The sequence below is a fragment of the Zeugodacus cucurbitae genome, chromosome X (genome assembly GCF_028554725.1).
Source record: "Zeugodacus cucurbitae isolate PBARC_wt_2022May chromosome X, idZeuCucr1.2, whole genome shotgun sequence".
Classification (NCBI taxonomy): Eukaryota; Metazoa; Arthropoda; class Insecta; order Diptera; family Tephritidae; genus Zeugodacus; species Zeugodacus cucurbitae.
In genome coordinates this window covers 27,597,320-27,625,252 of record NC_071672.1, presented here as the reverse complement: position 1 = coordinate 27,625,252, position 27,933 = coordinate 27,597,320, and the positions used below count along the sequence as shown (strand labels likewise).

General features: G+C 34.8%; 1 protein-coding gene across 1 annotated transcript; it reads right to left on the bottom strand.

The window, feature by feature from the left end:
- Positions 1–7: 7 nt before the first annotated feature.
- LOC128923027 (uncharacterized) lies at positions 8–26,312 on the bottom strand. Its single transcript, XM_054235401.1, has 2 exons — positions 24,269–26,312; positions 8–42 (listed from the first exon to the last, which is right to left on the bottom strand). The coding sequence occupies exons 1-2, from the start codon at positions 26,310–26,312 to the stop codon at positions 8–10; spliced, it is 2,079 nt and encodes a 692-aa protein (XP_054091376.1).
- Positions 26,313–27,933: the final 1,621 nt, after the last annotated feature.

Below are 27,933 nucleotides of genomic sequence, written 5' to 3'. Positions count from 1 at the left end.
GACCTCATCAGTCAACTGCTGATTGCAGACCATTGTAGAAACCTACAAGTAGATCAAGAATTATAGAAGACAAGATTACGACAGGCTGAAACGTTCACGACCCACGAATGGGAATAGGCAACAGAAGAATTGACAAATGGAAAACGGAAATGTGAACCATAGTGAACCAAATTGAATAATGTACAGATAAAATATCACAATGAACGTAATTCTTAAAATCTTCATTTATAAAATGATCCAATATAATAATATTAAAATTATATGTTTTGTTACAAAAAGTTCGCCATTTTGCCAAAAGTGAAAAAATTTCTTTATAGACGACTTTTTTGTACTATTGTTGTTTAATTCCGCCATTGCGGACTTCTTTTGCAAGTTAATACATTTTTCATTTAGAATTTTAAATAATAATTAAGCACTAGCCTTGACTTCAGCTCTTTGTTTTGGTTTTATTGTTTTGTACCACCGTGCAATTTTGTTTTGCTCGCGTGTTCGGAGTCGTGAAAGTTGTCACTCAACAGGAACTCAAAACCCCAAAATGCTAACTGTAAACGCCTGTCGTAATCTTGTCTTCTATCATTTTTGCAAGTAGATAATCTAAAATACATGAAATGCGATACGAATGCAATATAATGAAGGAAAACGCAAGACACTTCGCGCGGGTCGTTATATACTACTAAAAGGACACTTGGCGCGGGTTGTCTTGCAGATTTTGGTAATATGAACATCAACAACTCAACCCAGCAAGTCATGGTTACTGAAACTCCAACACATTCAAAGAAATTTTAATAACACCACTATTTCAAACCTCATACGGCGCGTTAAAGGTACACAACCTAATTGGTGTCACTTATGGTAGCAGCGTAGAACTTTCGAAGCGATGGAATATGTGCTGCAAGCAAATCCAGAACTATGGTTGCAAACGCTGTACATCGAACACAAATCATTTACACACCAGATATTAGGTTTAATGTCACTTTTTTACGTGCAATTAAACCTTTTGGTCAACACAAGCAGGGAAGAATTGAAACGACATGGTTTCGGTGCTTTTGTAACCGTTTATCATCGCGACGTGTGTAAACTGGGTTTTGCTAATGAGCTAGAGGGCAAAGCAGTTGCAGTATTTTTAAAATTACCGGCACCTCAGTTGGCCACGCCATTAGCAGCTAAAACTCAGAAATTAAAGGGTAAATTAAAGCGAATATTTGTGATCATAGAAATTTCAAAACTTCTTGTATGTTCAATTAGGATGATTTTTTGATTCATTTTCCCCTTGTATTGAGGAATCATAACGTTGTTGTATCGCTTTACAAAGACATGGATTCACCGAAATTAGTTCAATAGAAATACTACAGCAAAAGCATGGATGTTAAGGCTAGAACGTTGCCCGTGCTGGATTTAAAATTCCTGAAACATAAGGTAATTATTACCAACTTTTATATTGTAAAAATTCTAATTTTACTTTATATATTATAGAAACCCTCCTCCCATAAAATGGACGATTCTAGTAGTAGTAAAATTAATGAAAGAACAGATCTTACCAAAACTCCTAAAGAAACCAAAAGAGTCCTCACATAATGTGCGCAGCTTACACTTCCAGGCCGCACGGGATATTTGACATTTGCCGCTCTTCCTTCAGCCTTTGTCCGATAGCAAAAGTTGTTCAGCTATTCAATACGTTATTCGTATATACATATATAGTGTAGTACGACAATACATGTATAAAGTAAATATAATAATAACACCTAAATGGCATGATATTTTCAATAAATATGATATGTAATTAATGATTTTGTTATTAAGTTATATGATATGTAATTAATGATTTTGTTATTAAGTTCTCATTTGGGATTTTGATAGAACTAACCGAAAATAGCGGGTATAGCTTCTGGGCTTTTGTGGGTCGCAGTACTGGAAGTGCACGTGGAGTTTTCCTTCGCAGTTTTGGGTCTTTCATCCGTGATAGTACCAAGAACAGTACTGAAATTGCACATGTAGTTTTCGTTCGCAGTTTTGGGTCTTTCATCCGTGATTGTACCAAGATCATTCACCGAATTGTGCAAGAAGTATATATAAATTGCTAAATGATGAATGTAATATGCAAGAAAGGGATGAACGATCACACGTACACAAGAGTTTCGGGTAGTTTTGTCAATTCGCCCTTAAGAATCGCATAGAAGCTTTCATTGAAACTGCGGGTCCCGCTCCCTGGCATTTCACCGAAGAATTCGCCGGTACCTGTCTTGCAGGGAAGACAATGGCCACTTCGCGCTCAAACTACTAAAAAAACTATTTCACTATTGAAAAATCACATATAGCAACTTTGATCAAATTTTGTAAATATGAGTGATTTACAATCGCAATTGCAGTTCAGTAATTTGAGTTCGATCACAGTAGCTATAGAGAAGTTCAGTGTTTTTGTTCGATCACAGTACATATACGAGTTCAGTAATTCTAATTCGATCACTGTAACAGTAGCAGTTCAGTGATTCTAATTCGATCACTGTAGCAATAGCAGTTCGAAAAGTAACAATCACTGTTCAGTAGCAATAGCAGTTCGAAAGTATCAATCACTGTTCGGTAACAATATCAGTTCGAAAGTAGCAATCACTGTTCAGTAACAATACCAGTTCGAAAGGAACGATCACTGTTCAGTAACAATATCAGTGCGAAAGTAGCAATTACTGTTCAATAACAATATCAGTTCGAAAGTAGCAATCACTGTTCGGTGATCACAGTAGAAATTTTAGTTGTGATTTTGATAATTTTGGGTACGGTAATTACAAAAGCAGTTAAATGTACCTAAAATGTATTAATAAATTAATTGTGATTACAAAAGCAGGTAAATTTTGGATATTGTTAAAATTAATAAAACTGTAAATGTAAAAAATTAAAAAAAAAATGTGGGGTATAAATTCTCATAAATTCGTTTTTTTTTGTTGTTATCGCAATAGCAATATAAAATCACAGTGATTTAAAAATAGCAATCACTGAAATCACAGTGATTCAAAAATAGCAATCACTGAAATCACAGTGATTCAAAAATAGCAATATCGCTCATCACTACCTTATACTCAAATGCTCACAATTTCCTCACAAATCTGTGACGTTGAAAACAACCATCACAATACAAAAACAGTTGTGCAAAAAACAACAGCACGCTACTTGAGACGCCGAAGTAGTAGTTAAGAAATTGTAATTAAAAAAATTCAAGTTTTTTTGGAATTAATGGCGGCAATTTTTGAACGGATAGCTCCGTCTTGTAGGGAAGTTTTTCCCCATTCAGAAGAGAACAACACTGCTCTCTGCAGCATTATCAAATATATGTAACACATAGATGGTGCTGTGTACTTTAATCACATCTAGAAACCAACATTCAGTTGTGAACCAATTCAGAGTTGAGGATCGCGAAAAATATTTCATACATACTTTGATAATATATTTTTCTGCTTTGGAGTGTTCTCTCTTTCTCTTGCCAATTTTCGTGTAGGACATTTGCATTTCGTGCTATAGTGCAATTATGCAAGAGTTAAAGTAGCCATACATACATTTGTTTTCGATCGGTGTGAAATCGTTTCGCCATAAACGACCTACAAATCCGATTTACTCGCGTTCTTCTAAATCAAAATAAATATGGATAAAGGTTTTATTTGCCAATTTGCACATTTGCCAGAATTCATAACTTTTGTTTGTTTACATTTGCATCTGTCAAAATATGGTTTATCGCTTTGCCAACTACATTTTTTTAGAAATAATCTTACTATTGTGAATGAAAAAACGGTGAACGGCGTGTTTTATTTGACCACCACAAGATAATAGCTAATAATATGTTTACATATGAAAATAATCTCGTTCTAAGCTCGTTCAATAATCTAATCGTTTACATATAGCCAAAGGAGATTATCAATTATCAAATGTGTTGCATTTGTTGTTGTGTTACACATATTTCTCTCGCTGTCGGCCATTGTTGTTTACATTTTCTCTTGACATTTCTCCTTTTCTTCGCAAAATTATAAATACGTAGGAATAACACCGAAAATCTAGTTGTATAAAATGAGATAATTTTATAATCTCGGATTATCCAGAGAGCAATTTTGTATTGGAAATCTCGTTTCCTAATTACAGAATATCGAGTTAAGCTCGTAAATGAAGATAATCTCGTTATATGTAAACATGATTTATTCTTCATGGACAAATAAAACGCATTTAGCTTTCTTCATAGATTCGCTTAAAAGTGAATTATGTTGGCAATGCGGGCCAGAACTCGCAGCTAATACGTAATTTATTTGAAAAAAAAAAGTTTAATTTATAAATTAAATTTCCTTTTGTTTACCGCATCTCTATAATATTCTGAATTTTTAAGGAATGTACAATCATTATTAGTTCCGGGATGATCAAAATAAATATGGATAAAGTTCGATAGAATTTAAAAATTTAGTTTGTTCATTTTTATCTGTCAAAATGGGGTTTCTCGCTTTTGCCAACTACTGTTTTTTTAGAAAAACTAAACTATTGTGAATGAGAAAAAGCGATGAACTGACAATGCATGCCTAATATACAAGTTACCCTGCAAGACAGGTACCGGCGAATTCTTTAGTGAAAAGCCAGGGAGCGGTACCAGCAGTTTCAATGAAAGTTTCTATGCGATTCTTAAGGGCGAATTGACAAAAGTACACGAAACTCTTGTGTACGTGTGATCGTAAATCCCTTTCTTGCACATTACATTCATCATTTAGCAATTTATATATATGTACCTCTTGCATAATTCAGTGAATGATCTTGGTACAATCACGGATGAAAGACCCAAAACTGCGAACCAAAACTACATGTGCAATTTCAGTACTGTTCTTGGTACTATCACGGATGAAAGACCCAAAACTGCGAACGAAAACTCCACGTGCACTTCCAGTACTGCGACCCACAAAAGCCCAGAAGTTATACCCGCTATTTTCGGTTAGTTCTACCAAAATCCCAAATGAGAACTTAATAACAAAATCATTAATTGCATATCATATTTATTGAAAATATCATGACATTTAGGTGTTATTATTATATTTACTTTATACATGTATTCAACAAAGTGATCTAAGTATATGACATTAAATTTTTCTTTACCCGAATTTGACATGTGTGTTGCCATTGAGTTAACCCTTACGTTTATTGACAACTTCAAATTTTGAAATTCAAAAGTAAACAAAATTCCAAACAAAAAAAAAATTTTTACATGAATAAAAGAAAACACCGAATACTTTCTGCTTGTGCAAACCAACGCATGGAATCAATTTACCAATGTTTTGTGCTCCAACTGACAAATTGCAATAATTTTCATCAATATATATTATATTGTTCAAGATAAAAGAGGCGGGTTTATGTAAACAAATACATGAATTATTTACTATTTTATTTTCAAACAAGGGTATGTCAAATACTTAGTTTACTTTCTTGAATGCACTTTGATAAGGATTCAGGATTTCTAAATCTAGCAACGTTCTAGTCTTAACATCCATGCTCTTGCTGTATTATTTCCATTGAACTATTTTCGGCGAATCCATGTAATTTTAAAGCGATACAACAACGTTATGATTCCTCAATACAAGGTGAAAATTAATCAAAAACGTCTTCCTAATTGAACATACAAGAAGTTTTTAAATTTCTATTATCACAAACATTCACTAAAATTTACCCTTTAATTTCTGTGTTTTAGCAGCTAATGGCGCGGCCAACTGAGGTGCCGGTAAGTCCAAATATATTGCAACTGCTTTGCCCTATAGCTCATTGTCGCGATGATAAACGGTTGCAAACGCACATAACCATGTCGTTCCAATTGTTCACGTGCTTGTTGCACTCGCACTTCGTGGATGTCAAGTGTATGTAGATGGCCAAATGGTTTAATTGCATAAAAACAATTGCAGTTCCGTAATTTGGGTTCGATCACAGTAGCTATAGAGAAGTTCAGTGTTTTTGATCGATCACAGTACATATACGAGTTCAGTAATTCTAATTCGATCACTGTGACAGTAGCAGTTCAGTGATTCTAATTCGATCACTGTAGCAATAGCAGTCCGAAAGTAGCAATCACTGTTCAGTAACAATACCAGCAAAGAACGTATAATAATAAGAAGGAGCAAATGTTAACTCGCAACTTTTTGAGTGCGAAATTATAAGGGAACATCGAAAACTCGCCACTTCGAAAGAAAAAAGTACACCACAGCATCAGCGAACTGGGAACAATGATACAAACAGACGCAAGTGATCTGAACAAAACACTGACTAAGGTGCGCGCATTTTCATTTTCGCTATAGCGCAGATTGTAAACGCGAAGGAGTTAACGAAATGCGATTCCGAGCATTTACGTTCAAATTCTGTAATACTGAAATTTTTTTAATCATCTTTTTTTTAAGGATTTTTTGCAGATCTATCTTTATATAGTAATTTCAATAGCATATTTTCTTTATTTTAATAATTATAATATTTCATGAAAATATTTGCTCATCTGCCAAAAATCCAGCAAAACGTTTATGCCAATGAACGCAATTCAGATTCACGCACACATTAATCAATACACATACGCTTGTCGTCACTTTTGCCTTTTCCTCGAGTACAGTTGATGGTCGATGGCAAGGAGGGGTCGAGGCGGAGTGGTCCCCTAATGATCTTAATGATATATTTATTACTGGATTAAATTATACAGAATTGAACAAAATTTAAGAATTATTTTGAATTCATATATTCTTAATTAAATGACCCCTTAATATATCAATACTTCGCAATACAAATAGGTATCTAGCATTTATAGAAAACCCTCCGTTGAAACGCCTCTGCCCATGGTGTTGTGTCGAAGGTGTAACGGCGATTTTGCGCGAAGGCGGCGTGGCGCTATATTGTGTTGTTGTTGAGTTGTAGCAAAATGTTGCAAATAAGTAAATGACCGCTTCCCTTACCCCTGACAACTTTGCCCGCAAACGTACAGATGTGCTCACATACATATTGATGTCGAATTGTGCGAGTCGACTAGGAATTGACAAAAATATTTCAAATCGACAATCTAGAGGCAATGTCGGCTATGTTGTCACATTTGTTTCTTTTGCAGGGTTTTGTTCTTGAATTGTGACATACGCTACTTTTATAGTAATGTAACGTTCGATTTGCCTACGTTTCATGCCGCTGAGTTTCAGCTAAAATAGGCTAAATCGAAAATAAAGGATAAGGGATATGCATTCTTCTGAACATTGATTTGCAAGCCTCCACAGAATTGATTGAAGAATCTTTTATATTTGGGAAGGGCTATGTTGCCACTTTTCACTTCTGATGTGAACAATCTTGATTTTTAGCATCGTCGTGAAGAAATAACTTGTGGGCGGCCTGAATATGCGGGGGTCAATGGTTGGTTGACTCTTAAAATTGAAATAAATTTTTGTCATCCCTCGTTAGAAGATTTCGCATTATCATCATACTAAAACGATTTTTGCTTTACCAGGCGCCCGTAAAAAGAAGTGCGACGCTGAGTTGCGAATTCACGCACTTTACTTTTTGGAAGACGCGCGTTCGTTATGAATGAAATTGTTTTTGTTGTAGCAGAAACAATTAAATGTTCTAATTAGAATACATATGTAGCGCAAGCGCAAATATTGACCAATCATAAAGCACTTGCGCATACGATTGGTTGTTGTTTGTGTAACTTGCACGTTTTTTTATTCATTTTTTGCAAGTAATCGTTAGAAGGAATTGTGAGGAACATATGTATGTGTGTATGCTTGCATGCGTGTACATCTCTTTTGGCATTAGAAAAAATATGGAATTCAGTATAAATTTACATACATACTTAATTATATGAATTTGGTTTGCCATAGACAACCAGAAATCAATGTGATCAGTGTTCCTGCATAGGACAACTTTATGTGGCAACTTGAAATATTTTGCCGAAGTTCAAATCCCGCCAGAAATTCTACAATTTTATTTTTATGTTTTTTTTTATTTTATTTTACTTTAAAATTAATCAGAATTACCTTGATTATTTTTACATTCTCCCATAGGTTAATTGCTTTTTATTAAAAATTTATCTAATATTCCCTAATGCATATGAGCAAGATCAGCGGCGCAAGCAATCTCTGTTCTCATGTTCCTTTATATTGTGGTATACACTTGCTTGGTTCCCTTATCGAGTGGTAAACATATTCGATTTGTTCCCCTTTTGAGTGGTGTGTTCCTTTATAGTGTTCGAAATTTTTTCGATGTTCCCTAATGTCAAATAACATTTTGGCATAGCTAACATTTGCTCCTTCTTATTATTATAGCAGTTCGAAAAGTAACAATCACTGTTCAGTAGCAATAGCAGTTCGAAAGTATCAATCACTGTTCGGTAACAATATCAGTTCGAAAGTAGCAATCACTGTTCAGTAACAATACCAGTTCGAAAGGAGCGATCACTGTTCAGTAACAATATCAGTGCGAAAGTAGCAATCACTGTTCAGTAACAATATCAGTTCGAAAGTAGCAATCACTGTTCGGTGATCACAGTAGAAGTTTTAGTTGTGATTTTGATAATTTTGGGTACGGTAATTACAAAAGCAGTTAAATGTACCTAAAATTTATTAATAAATTAATTGTGATTACAAAAGCAGGTAAATTTTGGATATTGTTAAAATTAATAAAACTGTAAATGTAAAAAATTAAAAAAAATGTGGGGTATAAATTCTCATAAATTCGTTTTTTTTTCTTGTGATCGCAATAGCAATATAAAATCACAGTGATTTAAAAATAGCAATCACTGATATCACAGTGAGTGAAAAATAGCAATATCGCTCATCACTACCTTATACTCAAATGCTCACAATTTCCTCACAAATCTGTGACGTTGAAAACAACCATCACAATACAAAAACAGTTGTGCAAAAAACAACAGCACGCTACTTGAGACGCCGAAGTAGTAGTTAAGAAATTGTAATTAAAAAAATTCAAGTTTTTTTGGAATTAATGGCGGCAATTTTTGAACGGATAGCTCCGTCTTGTAGGGAAGTTTTTCCCCATTCAGAAGAGAACAACACTGCTCTCTGCAGCATTATCAAATATATGTAACACATAGATGGTGCTGTGTACTTTAATCACATCTAGAAACCAACATTCAGTTGTGAACCAATTCAGAGTTGAGGATCGCGAAAAATATTTCATACATACTTTGATAATATATTTTTCTGCTTTAGAGAGTTCTCTCTTTCTCTTGCCAATTTTCGTGTAGGACATTTGCATTTCGTGCTATAGTGCAATTATGCAAGAGTTAAAGTAGCCATACATACATTTGTTTTCGATCGGTGTGAAATCGTTTCGCCATAAACGACCTACAAATCCGATTTACTCGCGTTCTTCTAAATCAAAATAAATATGGATAAAGGTTTTATTTGCCAATTTGCACATTTGCCAGAATTCATAACTTTTGTTTGTTTACATTTGCATCTGTCAAAATATGGTTTATCGCTTTGCCAACTACATTTTTTTAGAAATAACCTTACTATTGTGAATGAAAAAACGGTGAACGGGCATTGCATCTATTCAATAGGCGTGTTTTATTTGACCACCACAAGATAATAGCTAATAATATGTTTACATATGAAAATAATCTCGTTCTAAGCTCGTTCAATAATCTAATCGTTTACATATAGCCAAAGGAGATTATCAATTATCAAATGTGTTGCATTTGTTGTTGTGTTACACATATTTCTCTCGCTGTCGGCCATTGTTGTTTACATTTTCTCTTGACATTTCTCCTTTTCTTCGCAAAATTATAAATACGTAGGAATAACACCGAAAATCTAGTTGTATAAAATGAGATAATTTTATAATCTCGGATTATCCAGAGAGCAATTTTGTATTGGAAATCTCGTTTCCTAATTACAGAATATCGAGTTAAGCTCGTAAATGGAGATAATCTCGTTATATGTAAACATGATTTATTCTTCATGGACAAATAAAACGCATTTAGCTTTCTTCATAGATTCGCTTAAAAGTGAATTATGTTGGCAATGCTGGCCAGAACTCGCAGCTAATACGTAATTTATTTGAAAAAAAAAGTTTAATTTATAAATTAAATTTCCTTTTGTTTACCGCATCTCTATAATATTCTGAATTTTTAAGGAATGTACAATCATTATTAGTTCCGGGATGATCAAAATAAATATGGATAAAGTTCGATAGAATTTAAAAATTTAGTTTGTTCATTTTTATCTGTCAAAATGGGGTTTCTCGCTTTTGCCAACTACTGTTTTTTTGGAAAAACTAAACTATTGTGAATGAGAAAAAGCGATGAACTGACAATGCATGCCTAATATACAAGTTACCCTGCAAGACAGGTACCGGCGAATTCTTTAGTGAAAAGCCAGGGAGCGGTACCAGCAGTTTCAATGAAAGTTTCTATGCGATTCTTAAGGGCGAATTGACAAAAGTACACGAAACTCTTGTGTACGTGTGATCGTAAATCCCTTTCTTGCACATTACATTCATCATTTAGCAATTTATATATATGTACCTCTTGCATAATTCAGTGAATGATCTTGGTACAATCACGGATGAAAGACCCAAAACTGCGAACCAAAACTACATGTGCAATTTCAGTACTGTTCTTGGTACTATCACGGATGAAAGACCCAAAACTGCGAACGAAAACTCCACGTGCACTTCCAGTACTGCGACCCACAAAAGCCCAGAAGTTATACCCGCTATTTTCGGTTAGTTCTACCAAAATCCCAAATGAGAACTTAATAACAAAATCATTAATTGCATATCATATTTATTGAAAATATCATGACATTTAGGTGTTATTATTATATTTACTTTATACATGTATTCAACAAAGTGATCTAAGTATATGACATTAAATTTTTCTTTACCCGAATTTGACATGTGTGTTGCCATTGAGTTAACCCTTACGTTTATTGACAACTTCAAATTTTGAAATTCAAAAGTAAACAAAATTCCAAACAAAAAAAAAAATTTTACATGAATAAAAGAAAACACCGAATATTTACCAATGTTTTGTGCTCCAACTGACAAATTGCAACAATTTTCATCAATATATATTATATTGTTCAAGATAAAAGAGGCGGGTTTATGTAAACAAATACATGAATTATTTACTATTTTATTTTCAAACAAGGGTATGTCAAATACTTAGTTTACTTTCTTGAATGCACTTTGATAAGGATTCAGGATTTCTAAATCTAGCAACGTTCTAGTCTTAACATCCATGCTCTTGCTGTATTATTTCCATTGAACTATTTTCGGCGAATCCATGTAATTTTAAAGCGATACAACAACGTTATGATTCCTCAATACAAGGTGAAAATTAATCAAAAACGTCTTCCTAATTGAACATACAAGAAGTTTTTAAATTTCTATTATCACAAACATTCACTAAAATTTACCCTTTAATTTCTGTGTTTTAGCAGCTAATGGCGCGGCCAACTGAGGTGCCGGTAAGTCCAAAAATATTGCAACTGCTTTGCCCTATAGCTCATTGTCGCGATGATAAACGGTTGCAAACGCACATAACCATGTCGTTCCAATTGTTCACGTGCTTGTTGCACTCGCACTTCGTGGATGTCAAGTGTATGTAGATGGCCAAATGGTTTAATTGCATAAAAACAATTGCAGTTCCGTAATTTGAGTTCGATCACAGTAGCTATAGAGAAGTTCAGTGTTTTTGTTCGATCACAGTACATATACGAGTTCAGTAATTCTAATTCGATCACTGTGACAGTAGCAGTTCAGTGATTCTAATTCGATCACTGTAGCAATAGCAGTTCGAAAGTAGCAATCACTGTTCAGTAACAATACCAGCAAAGAACGTATAATAATAAGAAGGAGCAAATGTTAACTCGCAACTTTTTGAGTGCGAAATTATAAGGGAACATCGAAAACTCGCCACTTCGAAAGAAAAAAGTACACCACAGCATCAGCGAAATGGGAACAATGATACAAACAGACGCAAGTGATCTGAACAAAACACTGACTAAGGTGCGCGCATTTTCATTTTCGCTATAGCGCAGATTGTAAACGCGAAGGAGTTAACGAAATGCGATTCCGAGCATTTACGTTCAAATTCTGTAATACTGAAATTTTTTTAATCCTCTTTTTTTTAAAGGATTTTTTGCAGATCTACCTTTATATAGTAATTTCAATAGCATATTTTCTTTATTATAATAATTATAATATTTCATGAAAATATTTGCTCATCTGCCAAAAATCCAGCAAAACGTTTATGCCAATGAACACAATTCAGATTCACGCACACATTAATCAATACACATACGCTTGTCGTCACTTTTGCCTTTTCCTCGAGTACAGTTGATGGTCGATGGCAAGGAGGGGTCGAGGCAGAGTGGTCCCCTAATGATCCTAATGATATATTTACTACTGGATTAAATTATACAGAATTGAACAAAATTTAAGAATTATTTTGAATTCATATATTCTTAAATAAATGACCCCTTAATATATCAATACTTCGCAATACAAATAGGTATCTAGCATTTATAGAAAACCCTCCGTTGAAACGCCTCTGCCCATGGTGTTGTGTCGAAGGTGTAACGGCGATTTTGCGCGAAGGCGGCGTGACGCTATATTGTGTTGTTGTTGAGTTGTAGCAAAATGTTGCAAATAAGTAAATGACCGCTTCCCTTACCCCTGACAACTTTGCCCGCAAACGTACAGATGTGCTCACATACATATTGATGTCGAATTGTGCGAGTCGACTAGGAATTGACAAAAATATTTCAAATCGACAATCTACAACAACGTTTCATGCCGCTGAGTTTCAGCTAAAATAGGCTAAATCGAAAATAAAGGATAAGGGATATGCATTCTTCTGAACATTGATTTGCAAGCCTCCACAGAATTGATTGAAGAATCTTTTATATTTGGGAAGGGCTATGTTGCCACTTTTCACTTCTGATGTGAACAATCTTGATTTTTAGCATCGTCGTGAAGAAATAACTTGTGGGCGGCCTGAATATGCGGGGGTCAATGGTTGGTTGACTCTTAAAATTGAAATAAATTTTTGTCATCCCTCGTTAGAAGATTTCGCATTATCATCATACTAAAACGATTTTTGCTTTACCAGGCGCCCGTAAAAAGAAGTGCGACGCTGAGTTGCGAATTCACGCACTTTACTTTTTGGAAGACGCGCGTTCGTTATGAATGAAATTGTTTTTGTTGTAGCAGAAACAATTAAATGTTCTAATTAGAATACATATGTAGCGCAAGCGCAAATATTGACCAATCATAAAGCACTTGCGCATACGATTGGTTGTTGTTTGTGTAACTTGCACGTTTTTTATTCATTTTTTGCAAGTAATCGTTAGAAGGAATTGTGAGGAACATATGTATGTGTGTATGCTTGCATGCGTGTACATCTCTTTTGGCATTAGAAAAAATATGGGATTCAGTATAAATTTACATACATACTTAATTATATGAATTTGGTTTGCCATAGACAACCAGAAATCAATGTGATCAGTGTTCCTGCATAGGACAACTTTATGTTGCAACTTGAAATATTTTGCCGAAGTTCAAATCCCGCCAGAAATTCTACAATTTTATTTTTATGTTTTTTTTTTATTTTATTTTACTTTAAAATTAATCAGAATTACCTTGATTATTTTTACATTCTCCCATAAGTTAATTGCTTTTTATTAAAAATTTATCTAATATTCCCTAATGCATATGAGCAAGATCAGCGGCGCAAGCAATCTCTGTTCTCATGTTCCTTTATATTGTGGTATACACTTGCTTGGTTCCCTTATCGAGTGGTAAACATATTCGATTTGTTCCCCTTTTGAGTGGTGTGTTCCTTTATAGTGTTCGAAATTTTTTCGATGTTCCCTAATGTCAAATAACATTTTGGCATAGCTAACATTTGCTCCTTCTTATTATTATAGCAGTTCGAAAAGTAGCAATCACTGTTCAGTAACAATATCAGTTCGAAAGTAGCAATCACTGTTCGGTGATCACAGTAGAAGTTTTAGTTGTGATTTTGATAATTTTGGGTACGGTAATTACAAAAGCAGTTAAATGTACCTAAAATTTATTAACAAATTAATTGTGATTACAAAAGCAGGTAAATTTTGGATATTGTTAAAATTAATAAAACTGTAAATGTAAAAAATTAAAAAAAAATGTGGGGTATAAATTCTCATAAATTCGTTTTGTTTTTCTTGTGATCGCAATAGCAATATAAAATCACAGTGATTTAAAAATAGCAATCACTGATATCACAGTGAGTGAAAAATATCAATATCGCTCATCACTACCTTATACTCAAATGCTCACAATTTCCTCACAAATCTGTGACGTTGAAAACAACCATCACAATACAAAAACAGTTGTGCAAAAAACAACAGCAAGCTACTTGAGACGCCGAAGTAGTAGTTAAGAAATTGTAATTAAAAAAATTCAAGTTTTTTTGGAATTAATGGCGGCAATTTTTGAACGGATAGCTCCGTCTTGTAGGGAAGTTTTTCCCCATTCAGAAGAGAACAACACTGCTCTCTGCAGCATTATCAAATATATGTAACACATAGATGGTGCTGTGTACTTTAATCACATCTAGAAACCAACATTCAGTTGTGAACCAATTCAGAGTTGAGGATCGCGAAAAATATTTCATACATACTTTGATAATATATTTTTCTGCTTTGGAGAGTTCTCTCTTTCTCTTGCCAATTTTCGTGTAGGACATTTGCATTTCGTGCTATAGTGCAATTATGCAAGAGTTAAAGTAGCCATACATACATTTGTTTTCGATCGGTGTGAAATCGTTTCGCCATAAACGACCTACAAATCCGATTTACTCGCGTTCTTCTAAATCAAAATAAATATGGATAAAGGTTTTATTTGCCAATTTGCACATTTGCCAGAATTCATAACTTTTGTTTGTTTACATTTGCATCTGTCAAAATATGGTTTATCGCTTTGCCAACTACATTTTTTTAGAAATAACCTTACTATTGTGAATGAAAAAACGGTGAACGGGCATTGCATCTATTCAATAGGCGTGTTTTATTTGACCACCACAAGATAATAGCTAATAATATGTTTACATATGAAAATAATCTCGTTCTAAGCTCGTTCAATAATCTAATCGTTTACATATAGCCAAAGGAGATTATCAATTATCAAATGTGTTGCATTTGTTGTTGTGTTACACATATTTCTCTCGCTGTCGGCCATTGTTGTTTACATTTTCTCTTGACATTTCTCCTTTTCTTCGCAAAATTATAAATACGTAGGAATAACACCGAAAATCTAGTTGTATAAAATGAGATAATTTTATAATCTCGGATTATCCAGAGAGCAATGGAAATCTCGTTTCCTAATTACAGAATATCGAGTTAAGCTCGTAAATGGAGCTAATCTCGTTATATGTAAACATAGTATAAATCATGGACAAATAAAACGCATTTAGCTTTCTTCATAGATTCGCTTAAAAGTGAATTATGTTGGCAATGCGGGCCAGAACTCGCAGCTAATACGTAATTTATTTGAAAAAAAAAGTTTAATTTATAAATTAAATTTCCTTTTGTTTACCGCATCTCTATAATATTCTGAATTTTTAAGGAATGTACAATCATTATTAGTTCCGGGATGATCAAAATAAATATGGATAAAGTTCGATAGAATTTAAAAATTTAGTTTGTTCATTTTTATCTGTCAAAATGGGGTTTCTCGCTTTTGCCAACTACTGTTTTTTTTGGAAAAACTAAAACTAACTAACTGTGAATGAGAAAAAGCGATGAACTGACAATGCATGCCTAATATACAAGTTACCGTGCAAGACAGGTACCGGCGAATTCTTTAGTGAAAAGCCAGGGAGCGGTACCAGCAGTTTCAATGAAAGTTTCTATGCGATTCTTAAGGGCGAATTGACAAAAGTACACGAAACTCTTGTGTACGTGTGATCGTAAATCCCTTTCTTGCACATTACATTCATCATTTTTTTTTTTTCAATATTTCCTTATTTATTGAATCTGCTTGTTTTTAATCCTAACAACAAGTTATAAAATCTTAAATCTATTTAAAAGCTAGACAAGCTCAAGTGATTGAGCTGTATTGGTGAAACGTTGCTCTTTAGTACGCAGGCATATCCCTTCTTTTTAGGCGTGTTTGATCGCAGGAATGTACTAAAGCATTAGCCAATGGGTTTGGGTGATCTCGGAGTTTAGATATATATTTCAATCTGCTGTCCTCTACTTCTTTTTTTTCCATAGGGATACCAAGATCTTTATGGATATTTTCATTGCGCATGTACCATGGTGAGCACGTGATTGATCTAAGCATTTTCGATTGGAACCTTTGTATTATATCAATATTAGTTGCACAGGTCGTACCCCACAGTTGAATGCCATACATCCAAATCGGCTTTATAACCGCATTGTATAAAAACACTTTGTCATCATTTAGCAATTTATATATATGTACCTCATGCATAATTCAGTGAATGATCTTGGTACAATCACGGATGAAAGACCCAAAACTGCGAACGAAAGCTACATGTGCAATTTCAGTACTGTTCTTGGTACTATCACAGATGAAAGACCCAAAACTGCGAACGAAAACTCCACGTGCACTTTCAGTACTGCGACCCACAAAAGCCCAGAAGTTATACCCGCTATTTTCGGTTAGTTCTACCAAAATCCCAAATGAGAACTTAATAACAAAATCATTAATTGCATATCATATTTATTGAAAATATCATGACATTTAGGTGTTATTATTATATTTACTTTATACATGTATTCAACAAAGTGATCTAAGTATATGACATTAAATTTTTCTTTACCCGGATTTGACATGTGTGTTGCCATTGAGTTAACCCTTACGTTTATTGACAACTTCAAATTTTGAAATTCAAAAGTAAACAAAATTCCAAACAAAAAAAATGTTTACATGAATAAAAGAAAACACCGAATACTTTCTGCTTGTGCAAACCAACGCATGGAATCAATTTACCAATGTTTTGTGCTCCAACTGACAAATTGCAACAATTTTCATCAATATATATTATATTGTTCAAGATAAAAGAGGCGGGTTTATGTAAACAAATACATGAATTATTTACTATTTTATTTTCAAACAAGGGTATGTCAAATACTTAGTTTACTTTCTTGAATGCACTTTGATAAGGATTCAGGATTTCTAAATCTAGCAACGTTCTAGTCTTAACATCCATGCTCTTGCTGTATTATTTCCATTGAACTATTTTCGGCGAATCCATGTAATTTTAAAGCGATACAACAACGTTATGATTCCTCAATACAAGGTGAAAATTAATCAAAAACGTCTTCCTAATTGAACATACAAGAAGTTTTTAAATTTCTATTATCACAAACATTCACTAAAATTTACCCTTTAATTTCTGTGTTTTAGCAGCTAATGGCGCGGCCAACTGAGGTGCCGGTAAGTCCAAAAATATTGCAACTGCTTTGCCCTATAGCTCATTGTCGCGATGATAAACGGTTGCAAACGCACATAACCATGTCGTTCCAATTGTTCACGTGCTTGTTGCACTCGCACTTCGTGGATGTCAAGTGTATGTAGATGGCCAAATGGTTTAATTGCATAAAAACAATTGCAGTTCAGTTATTTGAGTTCGATCACAGTAGCTATAGAGAAGTTCAGTGTTTTTGTTCGATCACAGTACATATACGAGTTCAGTAATTCTAATTCGATCACTGTGACAGTAGCAGTTCAGTGATTCTAATTCGATGACTGTAGCAATAGCAGTTCGAAAAGTAACAATCACTGTTCAGTAGCAATAGCAGTTCGAAAGTATCAATCACTGTTCGGTAACAATATCAGTTCGAAAGTAGCAATCACTGTTCAGTAACAATACCAGCAAAGAACGTATAATAATAAGAAGGAGCAAATGTTAACTCGCAACTTTTTGAGTGCGAAATTATAAGGGAACATCGAAAACTCGCCACTTCGAAAGAAAAAAGTACACCACAGCATCAGCGAACTGGGAACAATGATACAAACAGACGCAAGTGATCTGAACAAAACACTGACTAAGGCGCGCGCATTTTCATTTTCGCTATAGCGCAGATTGTAAACGCGAAGGAGTTAACGAAATGCGATTCCGAGCATTTACGTTCAAATTCTGTAATACTGAAATTTTTTTAATCATCTTTTTTTAAAGGATTTTTTGCAGATCTACCTTTATATAGTAATTTCAATAGCATATTTTCTTTATTTTAATAATTATAATATTTCATGAAAATATTTGCTCATCTGCCAAAAATCCAGCAAAAGGTTTATGCCAATGAAGTGCTGAACACAAAGACGACGACACGACACGACGTAGCGACGACTGATCACAAATGTCGCTTTGAAGCCAGCGTCTTGAACATATTGAAGACGGCAGCGACATATCAAACAGTAATTTCATTGTTGCCGTACTAACATCTTTCATTTCAATAAAATTTACATATTTAGTTTAAAGTGAAATTATTTGTGAAAAAATGTAAAAATGGTCGATTTATTTGTTTTAAATTATCCATTGTTATTATAAATGATATATCAAAGTTATTTTACGTTTCTGCTGGCAAAATAACGTCATACTTGTTAGAACTTTGAATAATTTTACATTTCACATATTAGTGGCAGCTCTACAGCGGCCATTGTCGCCGGCAAAATTAGAAACATTTCTAATTTGGCGACAGCGAAGACTTCAACCCTTTTGTCGTGAAGTCGTGCTGTTGTCAAAAAATCTGTGCTCATAAGAACGCGTGTATTTTAATGTTTGAATGTTTGAACGCAATTCAGATTCACGCACACATTAATCAATACACATACGCTTGTCGTCACTTTTGCCTTTTCCTCGAGTACAGTTGATGGTCGATGGCAAGGAGGGGTCGAGGCGGAGTGGTCCCCTAATGATCTTAATGATATATTTATTACTGGATTAAATTATACAGAATTGAACAAAATTTAAGAATTATTTTGAATTCATATATTCTTAATTAAATGACCCCTTAATATATCAATACTTCGCAATACAAATAGGTATCTAGCATTTATAGAAAACCCTCCGTTGAAACGCCTCTGCCCATGGTGTTGTGTCGAAGGTGTAACGGCGATTTTGCGCGAAGGCGGCGTGGCGCTATATTGTGTTGTTGTTGAGTTGTAGCAAAATGTTGCAAATAAGTAAATGACCGCTTCCCTTACCCCTGACAACTTTGCCCGCAAACGTACAGATGTGCTCACATACATATTGATGTCGAATTGTGCGAGTCGACTAGGAATTGACAAAAATATTTCAAATCGACAATCTAGAGGCAATGTCGGCTATGTTGTCACATTTGTTTCTTTTGCAGGGTTTTGTTCTTGAATTGTGACATACGCTACTTTTATAGTAATGTAACGTTCGATTTGCCTACGTTTCATGCCGCTGAGTTTCAGCTAAAATAGGCTAAATCGAAAATAAAGGATAAGGGATATGCATTCTTCTGAACATTGATTTGCAAGCCTCCACAGAATTGATTGAAGAATCTTTTATATTTGGGAAGGGCTATGTTGCCACTTTTCACTTCTGATGTGAACAATCTTGATTTTTAGCATCGTCGTGAAGAAATAACTTGTGGGCGGCTTGAATATGCGGGGGTCAATGGTTGGTTGACTCTTAAAATTGAAATAAATTTTTGTCATCCCTCGTTAGAAGATTTCGCATTATAATCATACTAAAACGATTTTTGCTTTACCAGGCGCCCGTAAAAAGAAGTGCGACGCTGAGTTGCGAATTCACGCACTTTACTTTTTGGAAGACGCGCGTTCCTTATGAATGAAATTGTTTTTGTTGTAGCAGAAACAATTAAATGTTCTAATTAGAATACATATGTAGCGCAAGCGCAAATATTGACCAATCATAAAGCACTTGCGCATACGATTGGTTGTTGTTTGTGTAACTTGCGCGTTTTTTATTCATTTTTTGCAAGTAATCGTTAGAAGGAATTGTGCGGAACATATGTATGTGTGTATGCTTGCATGCGTGTACATCTCTTTTGGCATTAGAAAAAATATGGAATTCAGTATAAATTTACATACATACCTAATTATATGAATTTGGTTTGTCATAGACAACCAGAAATCAATGTGATCAGTGTTCCTGCATAGGACAACTTTATGTTGCAACTTGAAATATTTTGCCGAAGTTCAAATCCCGCCAGAAATTCTACAATTTTATTTTTATGTTTTTTTTTTTATTTTATTTTACTTTAAAATTAATCAGAATTACCTTGATTATTTTTACATTCTCCCATAAGTTAATTGCTTTTTATTAAAAATTTATCTAATATTCCCTAATGCATATGAGCAAGATCAGCGGCGCAAGCAATCTCTGTTCTCATGTTCCTTTATATTGTGGTATACACTTGCTTGGTTCCCTTATCGAGTGGTAAACATATTCGATTTGTTCCCCTTTTGAGTGGTGTGTTCCTTTATAGTGTTCGAAATTTTTTCGATGTTCCCTAATGTCAAATAACATTTTGGCATAGCTAACATTTGCTCCTTCTTATTATTATAGCAGTTCGAAAAGTAACAATCACTGTTCAGTAGCAATAGCAGTTCGAAAGTATCAATCACTGTTCGGTAACAATATCAGTTCGAAAGTAGCAATCACTGTTCAGTAACAATACCAGTTCGAAAGGAACGATCACTGTTCAGTAACAATATCAGTGCGAAAGTAGCAATTACTGTTCAATAACAATATCAGTTCGAAAGTAGCAATCACTGTTCGGTGATCACAGTAGAAATTTTAGTTGTGATTTTGATAATTTTGGGTACGGTAATTACAAAAGCAGTTAAATGCACCTAAAATGTATTAATAAATTAATTGTGATTACAAAAGCAGGTAAATTTTGGATATTGTTAAAATTAATAAAACTGTAAATGTAAAAAATTAAAAAAAATGTGGAGTATAAATTCTCATAAATTCGTTTTTTTTTGTTGTGATCGCAATAGCAATATAAAATCACAGTGATTTAAAAATAGCAATCACTGAAATCACAGTGATTCAAAAATAGCAATATCGCTCATCACTACCTTATACTCAAATGCTCACAATTTCCTCACAAATCTGTGACGTTGAAAACAACCATCACAATACAAAAACAGTTGTGCAAAAAACAACAACACGCTACTTGAGACGCCGAAGTAGTAGTTAAGAAATTGTAATTAAAAAAATTCAAGTTTTTTTGGAATTAATGGCGGCAATTTTTGAACGGATAGCTCCGTCTTGTAGGGAAGTTTTTCCCCATTCAGAAGAGAACAACACTGCTCTCTGCAGCATTATCAAATATATGTAACACATAGATGGTGCTGTGTACTTTAATCACATCTAGAAACCAACATTCAGTTGTGAACCAATTCAGAGTTGAGGATCGCGAAAAATATTTCATACATACTTTGATAATATATTTTTCTGCTTTGGAGAGTTCTCTCTTTCTCTTGCCAATTTTCGTGTAGGACATTTGCATTTCGTGCTATAGTGCAATTATGCAAGAGTACATTTGTTTTCGATCGGTGTGAAATCGTTTCGCCATAAACGACCTACAAATCCGATTTACTCGCGTTCTTCTAAATCAAAATAAATATGGATAAAGGTTTTATTTGCCAATTTGCCAGAATTCATAACTTTTGTTTGTTTACATTTGCATCTGTCAAAATGTGGTTTATCGCTTTGCCAACTACATTTTTTTAGAAATAACCTTACTATTGTGAATGAAAAAACGGTGAACGGGCATTGCATCTATTCAATAGGCGTGTTTTATTTGACCACCACAAGATAATAGCTAATAATATGTTTACATATGAAAATAATCTCGTTCTAAGCTCGTTCAATAATCTAATCGTTTACATATAGCCAAAGGAGATTATCAATTATCAAATGATATTTATATATTATAGGTATGTTGCATTTGTTGTTGTATTACACATATTTCTCTCACTGTCGGCCATTGTTGTTTACATTTTCTTTTGACATTTCTCCTTTTCTTCGCAAAATTATCTATAAACGTAGGAATAACACCGAAAATCTAGTTGTATAAAATGAGATAATTTTATAATCTCGGATTATCCAGAGAGCAATTTTGTATTGAAATCTCGTTTCCTAATTACAGAATATCGAGTTAAGCTCGTAAATGGAGATAATCTCGTTATATGTAAACATAGTATAAATCATGGACAAATAAAACGCATTTAGCTTTCTTCATAGATTCGCTTAAAAGTGAATTATGTTGGCAATGCGGGCCAGAACTCTCAGCTAATACGTAATTTATTTGAAAAAAAAAGTTTAATTTATAAATTAAATTTCCTTTTGTTTACCGCATCTCTATAATATTCTGAATTTTTAAGGAATCTACAATCATTATTAGCTCCGGGATGGTCAAAATAAATATGGATAAAGTTCGATAGAATTTAAAAATTTAGTTTGTTCATTTTTATCTGTCAAAATAGTTTCTCGCTTTTGCCAACTACTGTTTTTTTTTGGAAAATACCAAACTATTGTGAATGAGAAAAAGCGATGAACTGACAATGCATGCCTAATATACAAGTTACCCTGCAAAACAGGTACCGACGAATTCTTTCGTGAAAAGCCAGGGAGCGGTACCAGCAGTTTCAATGAAAGTTTCTATGCGATTCTTAAGGGCGAATTGACAAAAGTACACGAAACTCTTGTGTACGTGTGATCGTAAATCCCTTTCTTGCACATTACATCCATCATTTAGCAATTTATATATATGTACCTCTTGCACAATTCGGTGAATGATCTTGGTACAATCACGGATGAAAGACCCAAAACTGCGAACCAAAACTACATATGCAATTTCAGTACTGTTCTTGGTACTATCACAGATGAAAGACCCAAAACTGCGAACGAAAACTCCACGTGCACTTCCAGTACTGCGACCCACAAAAGCCCAGAAGTTATACCCGCTATTTTCGGTTAGTTCTACCAAAATCCCAAAAGAGAACTTAATAACAAAATCATTAATTGCATATTATATTTATTGAAAATATCATGACATTTAGGTGTTATTATTATATTTACTTTATACATGTATTAAGTGTATTCAACAAAGTGATCTAAGTATATGACATTAAATTTTTCTTTACCCGAATTTGACATGTGTGTTGCCATTGAGTTAACCCTTACGTTTATTGACAACTTCAAATTTTGAAATTCAAAAGTAAACAAAATTCCAAACAAAAAAAATTTTACATGAATAAAAGAAAGCACCGAATACTTTCTGCTTGTGCAAAACAACTCATGGAATCAATTTACCAATGTTTTGTGCTCCAACTGACAAATTGCAACAATTTTCATCAATATATATTATATTGTTCAAGATAAAAGAGACGGGTTTATGTAAACAAATACATGAATTATTTACTATTTTATTTTCAAACAAGGGTATGTCAAATACTTACCCTGCAAGACAGGTACCGGCGAATTCTCCGGTGAAATGCCAGGAGCGGTACCCGCAGTTTCAATGAAAGTTTCTATGCCATTCTTAAGGGCGAATTGACAAAAGTACCCGAAACTATTGTGTACGTGTGATCGTTCATCCCTTTCTTGCACATTACATTCATCATTTAGCAATGTATATATACCTCTTGCACAATTTGGGGAATGATATTGGTACAATCACGGATGAAAAACCCAATACTGCGAACCAAAACTCCACGTGCACTCTCAGTACTGCGACCCACAAAAGCCCAGAAACTATACCCTCTGTTTTCGGTTAGTTCTACCAAAATCCCAAATGAGAATTTAATAACAAAATCATTAATTATATTACACTAGCTGACCCGGCGAACTTTGTTCCGCCTTAATGGCAATAAATAAGCAGTTTTTTTTTATTTTATTCGAAAAAATACAAAATAAAATTAAATAACTACATTAATCATTCATTATTATTTCTGTATTTTAGTACATAGGTTGCTCTTCACTTAAGCACCTTGTGATACACGACATTTTTTGTTTTATTATCAGGCGCAAAAACAAACAACGCAGATGGTCTTCCGACCCGTGAACATGCCACGTATAATTGACCATGGGAAAAACATGAATGTTCTAGATTTAAACCACAAACTTTTAAGGATTGGCCTTGTGATTTGTTGATTGTCACGGCAAATGCAAGACGTATCGGAAATTGAAGTCTTTTAAATTCAAACAGCATATCGGTTGGGATCATCGGGATCCTCGGAATGAGAACTTCCTCACCTTTGAATTTTCCTATCATTATCGTAGCGTAAATTACATTGTTCATCAATTTACTAACCACCAAACGCGTACCGTTGCACAGTTTTGGTTGGTTTATGTTTCGAAGCATGATTACTACGGAGCCAACCTTTAGGCGTAAATTGTGCGGTGGTAAGCCAGGCACGTCCAAAGAGTTTAAAAATTCAATTGGATAGTTGGTGGCTTCAGCTTCATTTGTGACGCAGTCAATAGATTTGAATGAATGCATTGTTCCAATGATCTTATTTTGAATTATGTAGTTCAGGTCATCTACATCTTTATTCTTAGCCGCTAAAATTGCTCGCTCACTCAACCATTCATTATTTTTGTAGTTAGAAATAATATTTGGAAATACATTGTTGATAAGTTCGTCTTTTGATGAGACAAAATTACAGAAATTATTTGGAAATGATATTAATCCGCTCGATTCATCGACAGGTACTTGACCATTACCGATAGTCAGCAATTGCTCCGAGAAATCTTCAGCAGATGTATCTTTAAGCAATGTAACTCTCATGTTTGTTGTCAGCTGCAGTTTCTTCACATAGCGCCATAGACTTGACGATTTGAGGCAAGCGTTTATTTCGTCGGCAGCCGTAGATCTTGGAATTACTGGCAGTATTTGGCGGAAATCGCCAGACAGTAAAATCATTGCTCCTCCAAAACATCTCGAGTCATTGCGTAAATCTTTTAATGTTCGGTTAAGTGCTTCTAATGCACGTTTATGCGCCATTGTGCATTCGTCCCAGATGATGATTTTCGATGTCGCTAAAACTTTGGCCATTGCTGAGTGTTTTGCAATATTACACATTGGTTCTTCAATAGTTTGAAGATTTAACGGTAATTTGAATGCTGAATGAGCCTTACGGCATCCTTCTAACAATGTGGCTGCTATTCCAGAAGAAGCAACTGCAACCGCTATGTTGGATCTCGCCCGAACAGTTGCTAAAACTAATGACATAAGGAATGTCTTGCCAGTTCCACCAGGGGCATCTAGGAAATATAAACCACCATTTTCATCAGCGATTGCCTTCATTAAAGTATCATAAACTTCCTTTTGTTGGTAATTCAACAAGGGTACATTCCTTTGAACTACTAAATCTAATTCCTGGTGATCATATTCACGTTCCCGTTCCAATTCTCGATTAAATGCGTCATTCATTTCACGATTTGGCGCTGGCATTCCTAACCCGATTAATAAATTACCGCACATGAGGTAACACATATCTTCGATCAAGAGTAAAGCACGATTATGTATCTCCTCATTCATCTCAATATCGTGATTTCTGGAACTGACACGACTTTGATGTAAAATATCTTCTGACATACTATCCTTGTATTTGTGCCACAGGTTACATGGGTTTGATGGAAAACATGTCGAAATTATGATAGCGAATAATGTGCGTATCTGACTTGGAGATGCAGAGATAATGGCTTCAGCGATTGTCGTATCCCAATGGGTATCGTTTTCTAATAAGTTCAATTCTTCACATGCAGCACGATATGTTGGGAATATTACACCATTAACAGTTCGTAGTGTCTCAAATGAAGTTGGCCCACGCACATTTACCAGCAACAACCGCAAATAGAAACATTCATCATTCTTTGGATGAACTGTATACATACGACCAAGAGCATCAGTAGAACGCACATCTGGATACCCAGAAACCGCATCACCTTGCTTCCGTCTTTGAAAATTCTTGGATGAAGCATTCCAAGTATAATAACGTGGCATCTCCGAGTAAAGCAAAGTTCGTGCAAACTGATCGCTTTGGCAGATTGCAAAAAAACTGGTCAATGTAGTTGCTGGAGGTGTTTCAGCACGTTGCGTAGCATTCGAAGCCGTGAAATATACTCGTTGACCATTCTCTAGATGCACCGCCAAATGTATAACAGTAGGATGACGTTCGTGAATGGGAAATGCGAATATACGCCAAATCGCTTCATTACAGTTCACATAACGACCAACTTGATAGCGTGAAATTTCATCGTTGGTATTCGAGGATTGCAATCCAAAAACCGCCATATCACTGCCTTTGTGACATATTTGCAAATATATTTTATGGACTTAACTGAATTGCAGTATTCAACGTTGCAATGTGTCTATAATATATTTTATGGACTTAACTGAATTGCAGTATTCAACGTTGCAATGTGTCTTGAACGTTTTAGAAATAAGTGGCGAATATGGAACAATCCAACTGTTGTCGACAACGAAATCCATTCTTTTCACTTTCGTTGTGACAGTTCGACCGTTGTCATCTGGTGATCGACGCCGATACAGCGGATACCCATCGTTGCCAGTGACAGTCTCCGCCGTTAATTTCCGTGGATATCGTTTAGAGCACTTTCCATCGACCATGCAAGGTGATTGGGGGTTGATGGCACCACACAATCCATGAATCATATTAGTAGTAACAACATCATGTAGGTCTGGATCGACTTCATGATCAGGAATCTCGGCACATATGATATCATCTATTTGGTCAGGCTGAATTCTTTCCACTAACCAAATAAGAATGTGTGCGTGCGGCAGGCCTCGCTTTTGCCATTCGATTGAATACATCCAGCATCGAGTATCTCCAAAGACGCGTTGTTTAACAATAAAGTTTATCAGGGACCGAATTTTTTGCCTGAATATACGTGCTGTGATGTCGTGTCTATCATTTGATGTTTGTCCGGGAAGCAGCAATTGAGTAATTTCTATCAATTTTGGATTACAGGTAAAAGTAATAAAGAGATCTGGCCGGCCGTAATGACGAACATATGTCATTCCATCTTGTGCATATTCATGCATATGACGTGGGCTACCAATGTACGTCGCCGGCAGAATAGTTAATCGACCAATATTAGCTGCATTTCCTTCAGTACTAACTGCATCAGGATGGCAACTTCGTCTACTGTTGGAGCATTAAATGTGCGTTCGTGTGTTCCAGATGGTCGTTTATCTGCTTTGATGACAACTTTATAGTCATCATTTGGCATGCGCTCTAAAGCACTCTTAAACAACCTGACCAACGCATGATGTTCATGAAGCAGACACTGCAAGTCTTGAAGAATTGCTCGCTTCATTCCTGCATTGATCCCTAGGCGTCGATCAAGTTGTTCTTCCATGTTGCCCATGAAATATATTTGTAAAAATTTATTCTGTGTATCTTCGAAAGGTAGTAATGTTCCAATTCGATGGTGAATCTGTCCTTGTATCTACAAAATAAAAACCAGACAGTATTAACTGGGTTATAAACACTTTTTCTGTAGGAGAGTAGTATAATACATACCAATAGATAAACTAAGTTATTCTTTAACTACATTCTATGTAAGTACAAAAATAAATACCTTAAATGTCGGATTAAAACCTCCTTCTTCGATAATGTCTGCCCCAAATGACGTCATTTGGAAACAACTATTGTATTTTCGAGTATTTGCAAGAAAGTGGCGTGATTCTTGTGTTTCGCCGCAAAGCAATGAATACAATGGCTCATGTGGCGGAGTCAACACTGGCAATTTCACTTTACCATTAACGCAGCATAATCCAGGCGTTTCTCCGGAAAACTTTAATGCACCACAATACTCGCAAACAACGTCCATTTGCCCAATGCAAACGCTAGGATGCAAGCTGTAATCATTGCTGCAATCGTATCGAAACG

Bases quoted from the DNA above. Each gene is read 5' to 3' on its own strand.
- LOC128923027 (XM_054235401.1), bottom strand. From the start codon at position 26,312: ATGGCGGTTTTTGGATTGCAATCCTCGAATACCAACGATGAAATTTCA. The intron at 43-24,268 runs GTGAGGAAGTTC...ATCTACTTGTAG, and splicing joins AATGATAGGAAAATTCAAAG to GTTTCTACAATGGTCTGCAA.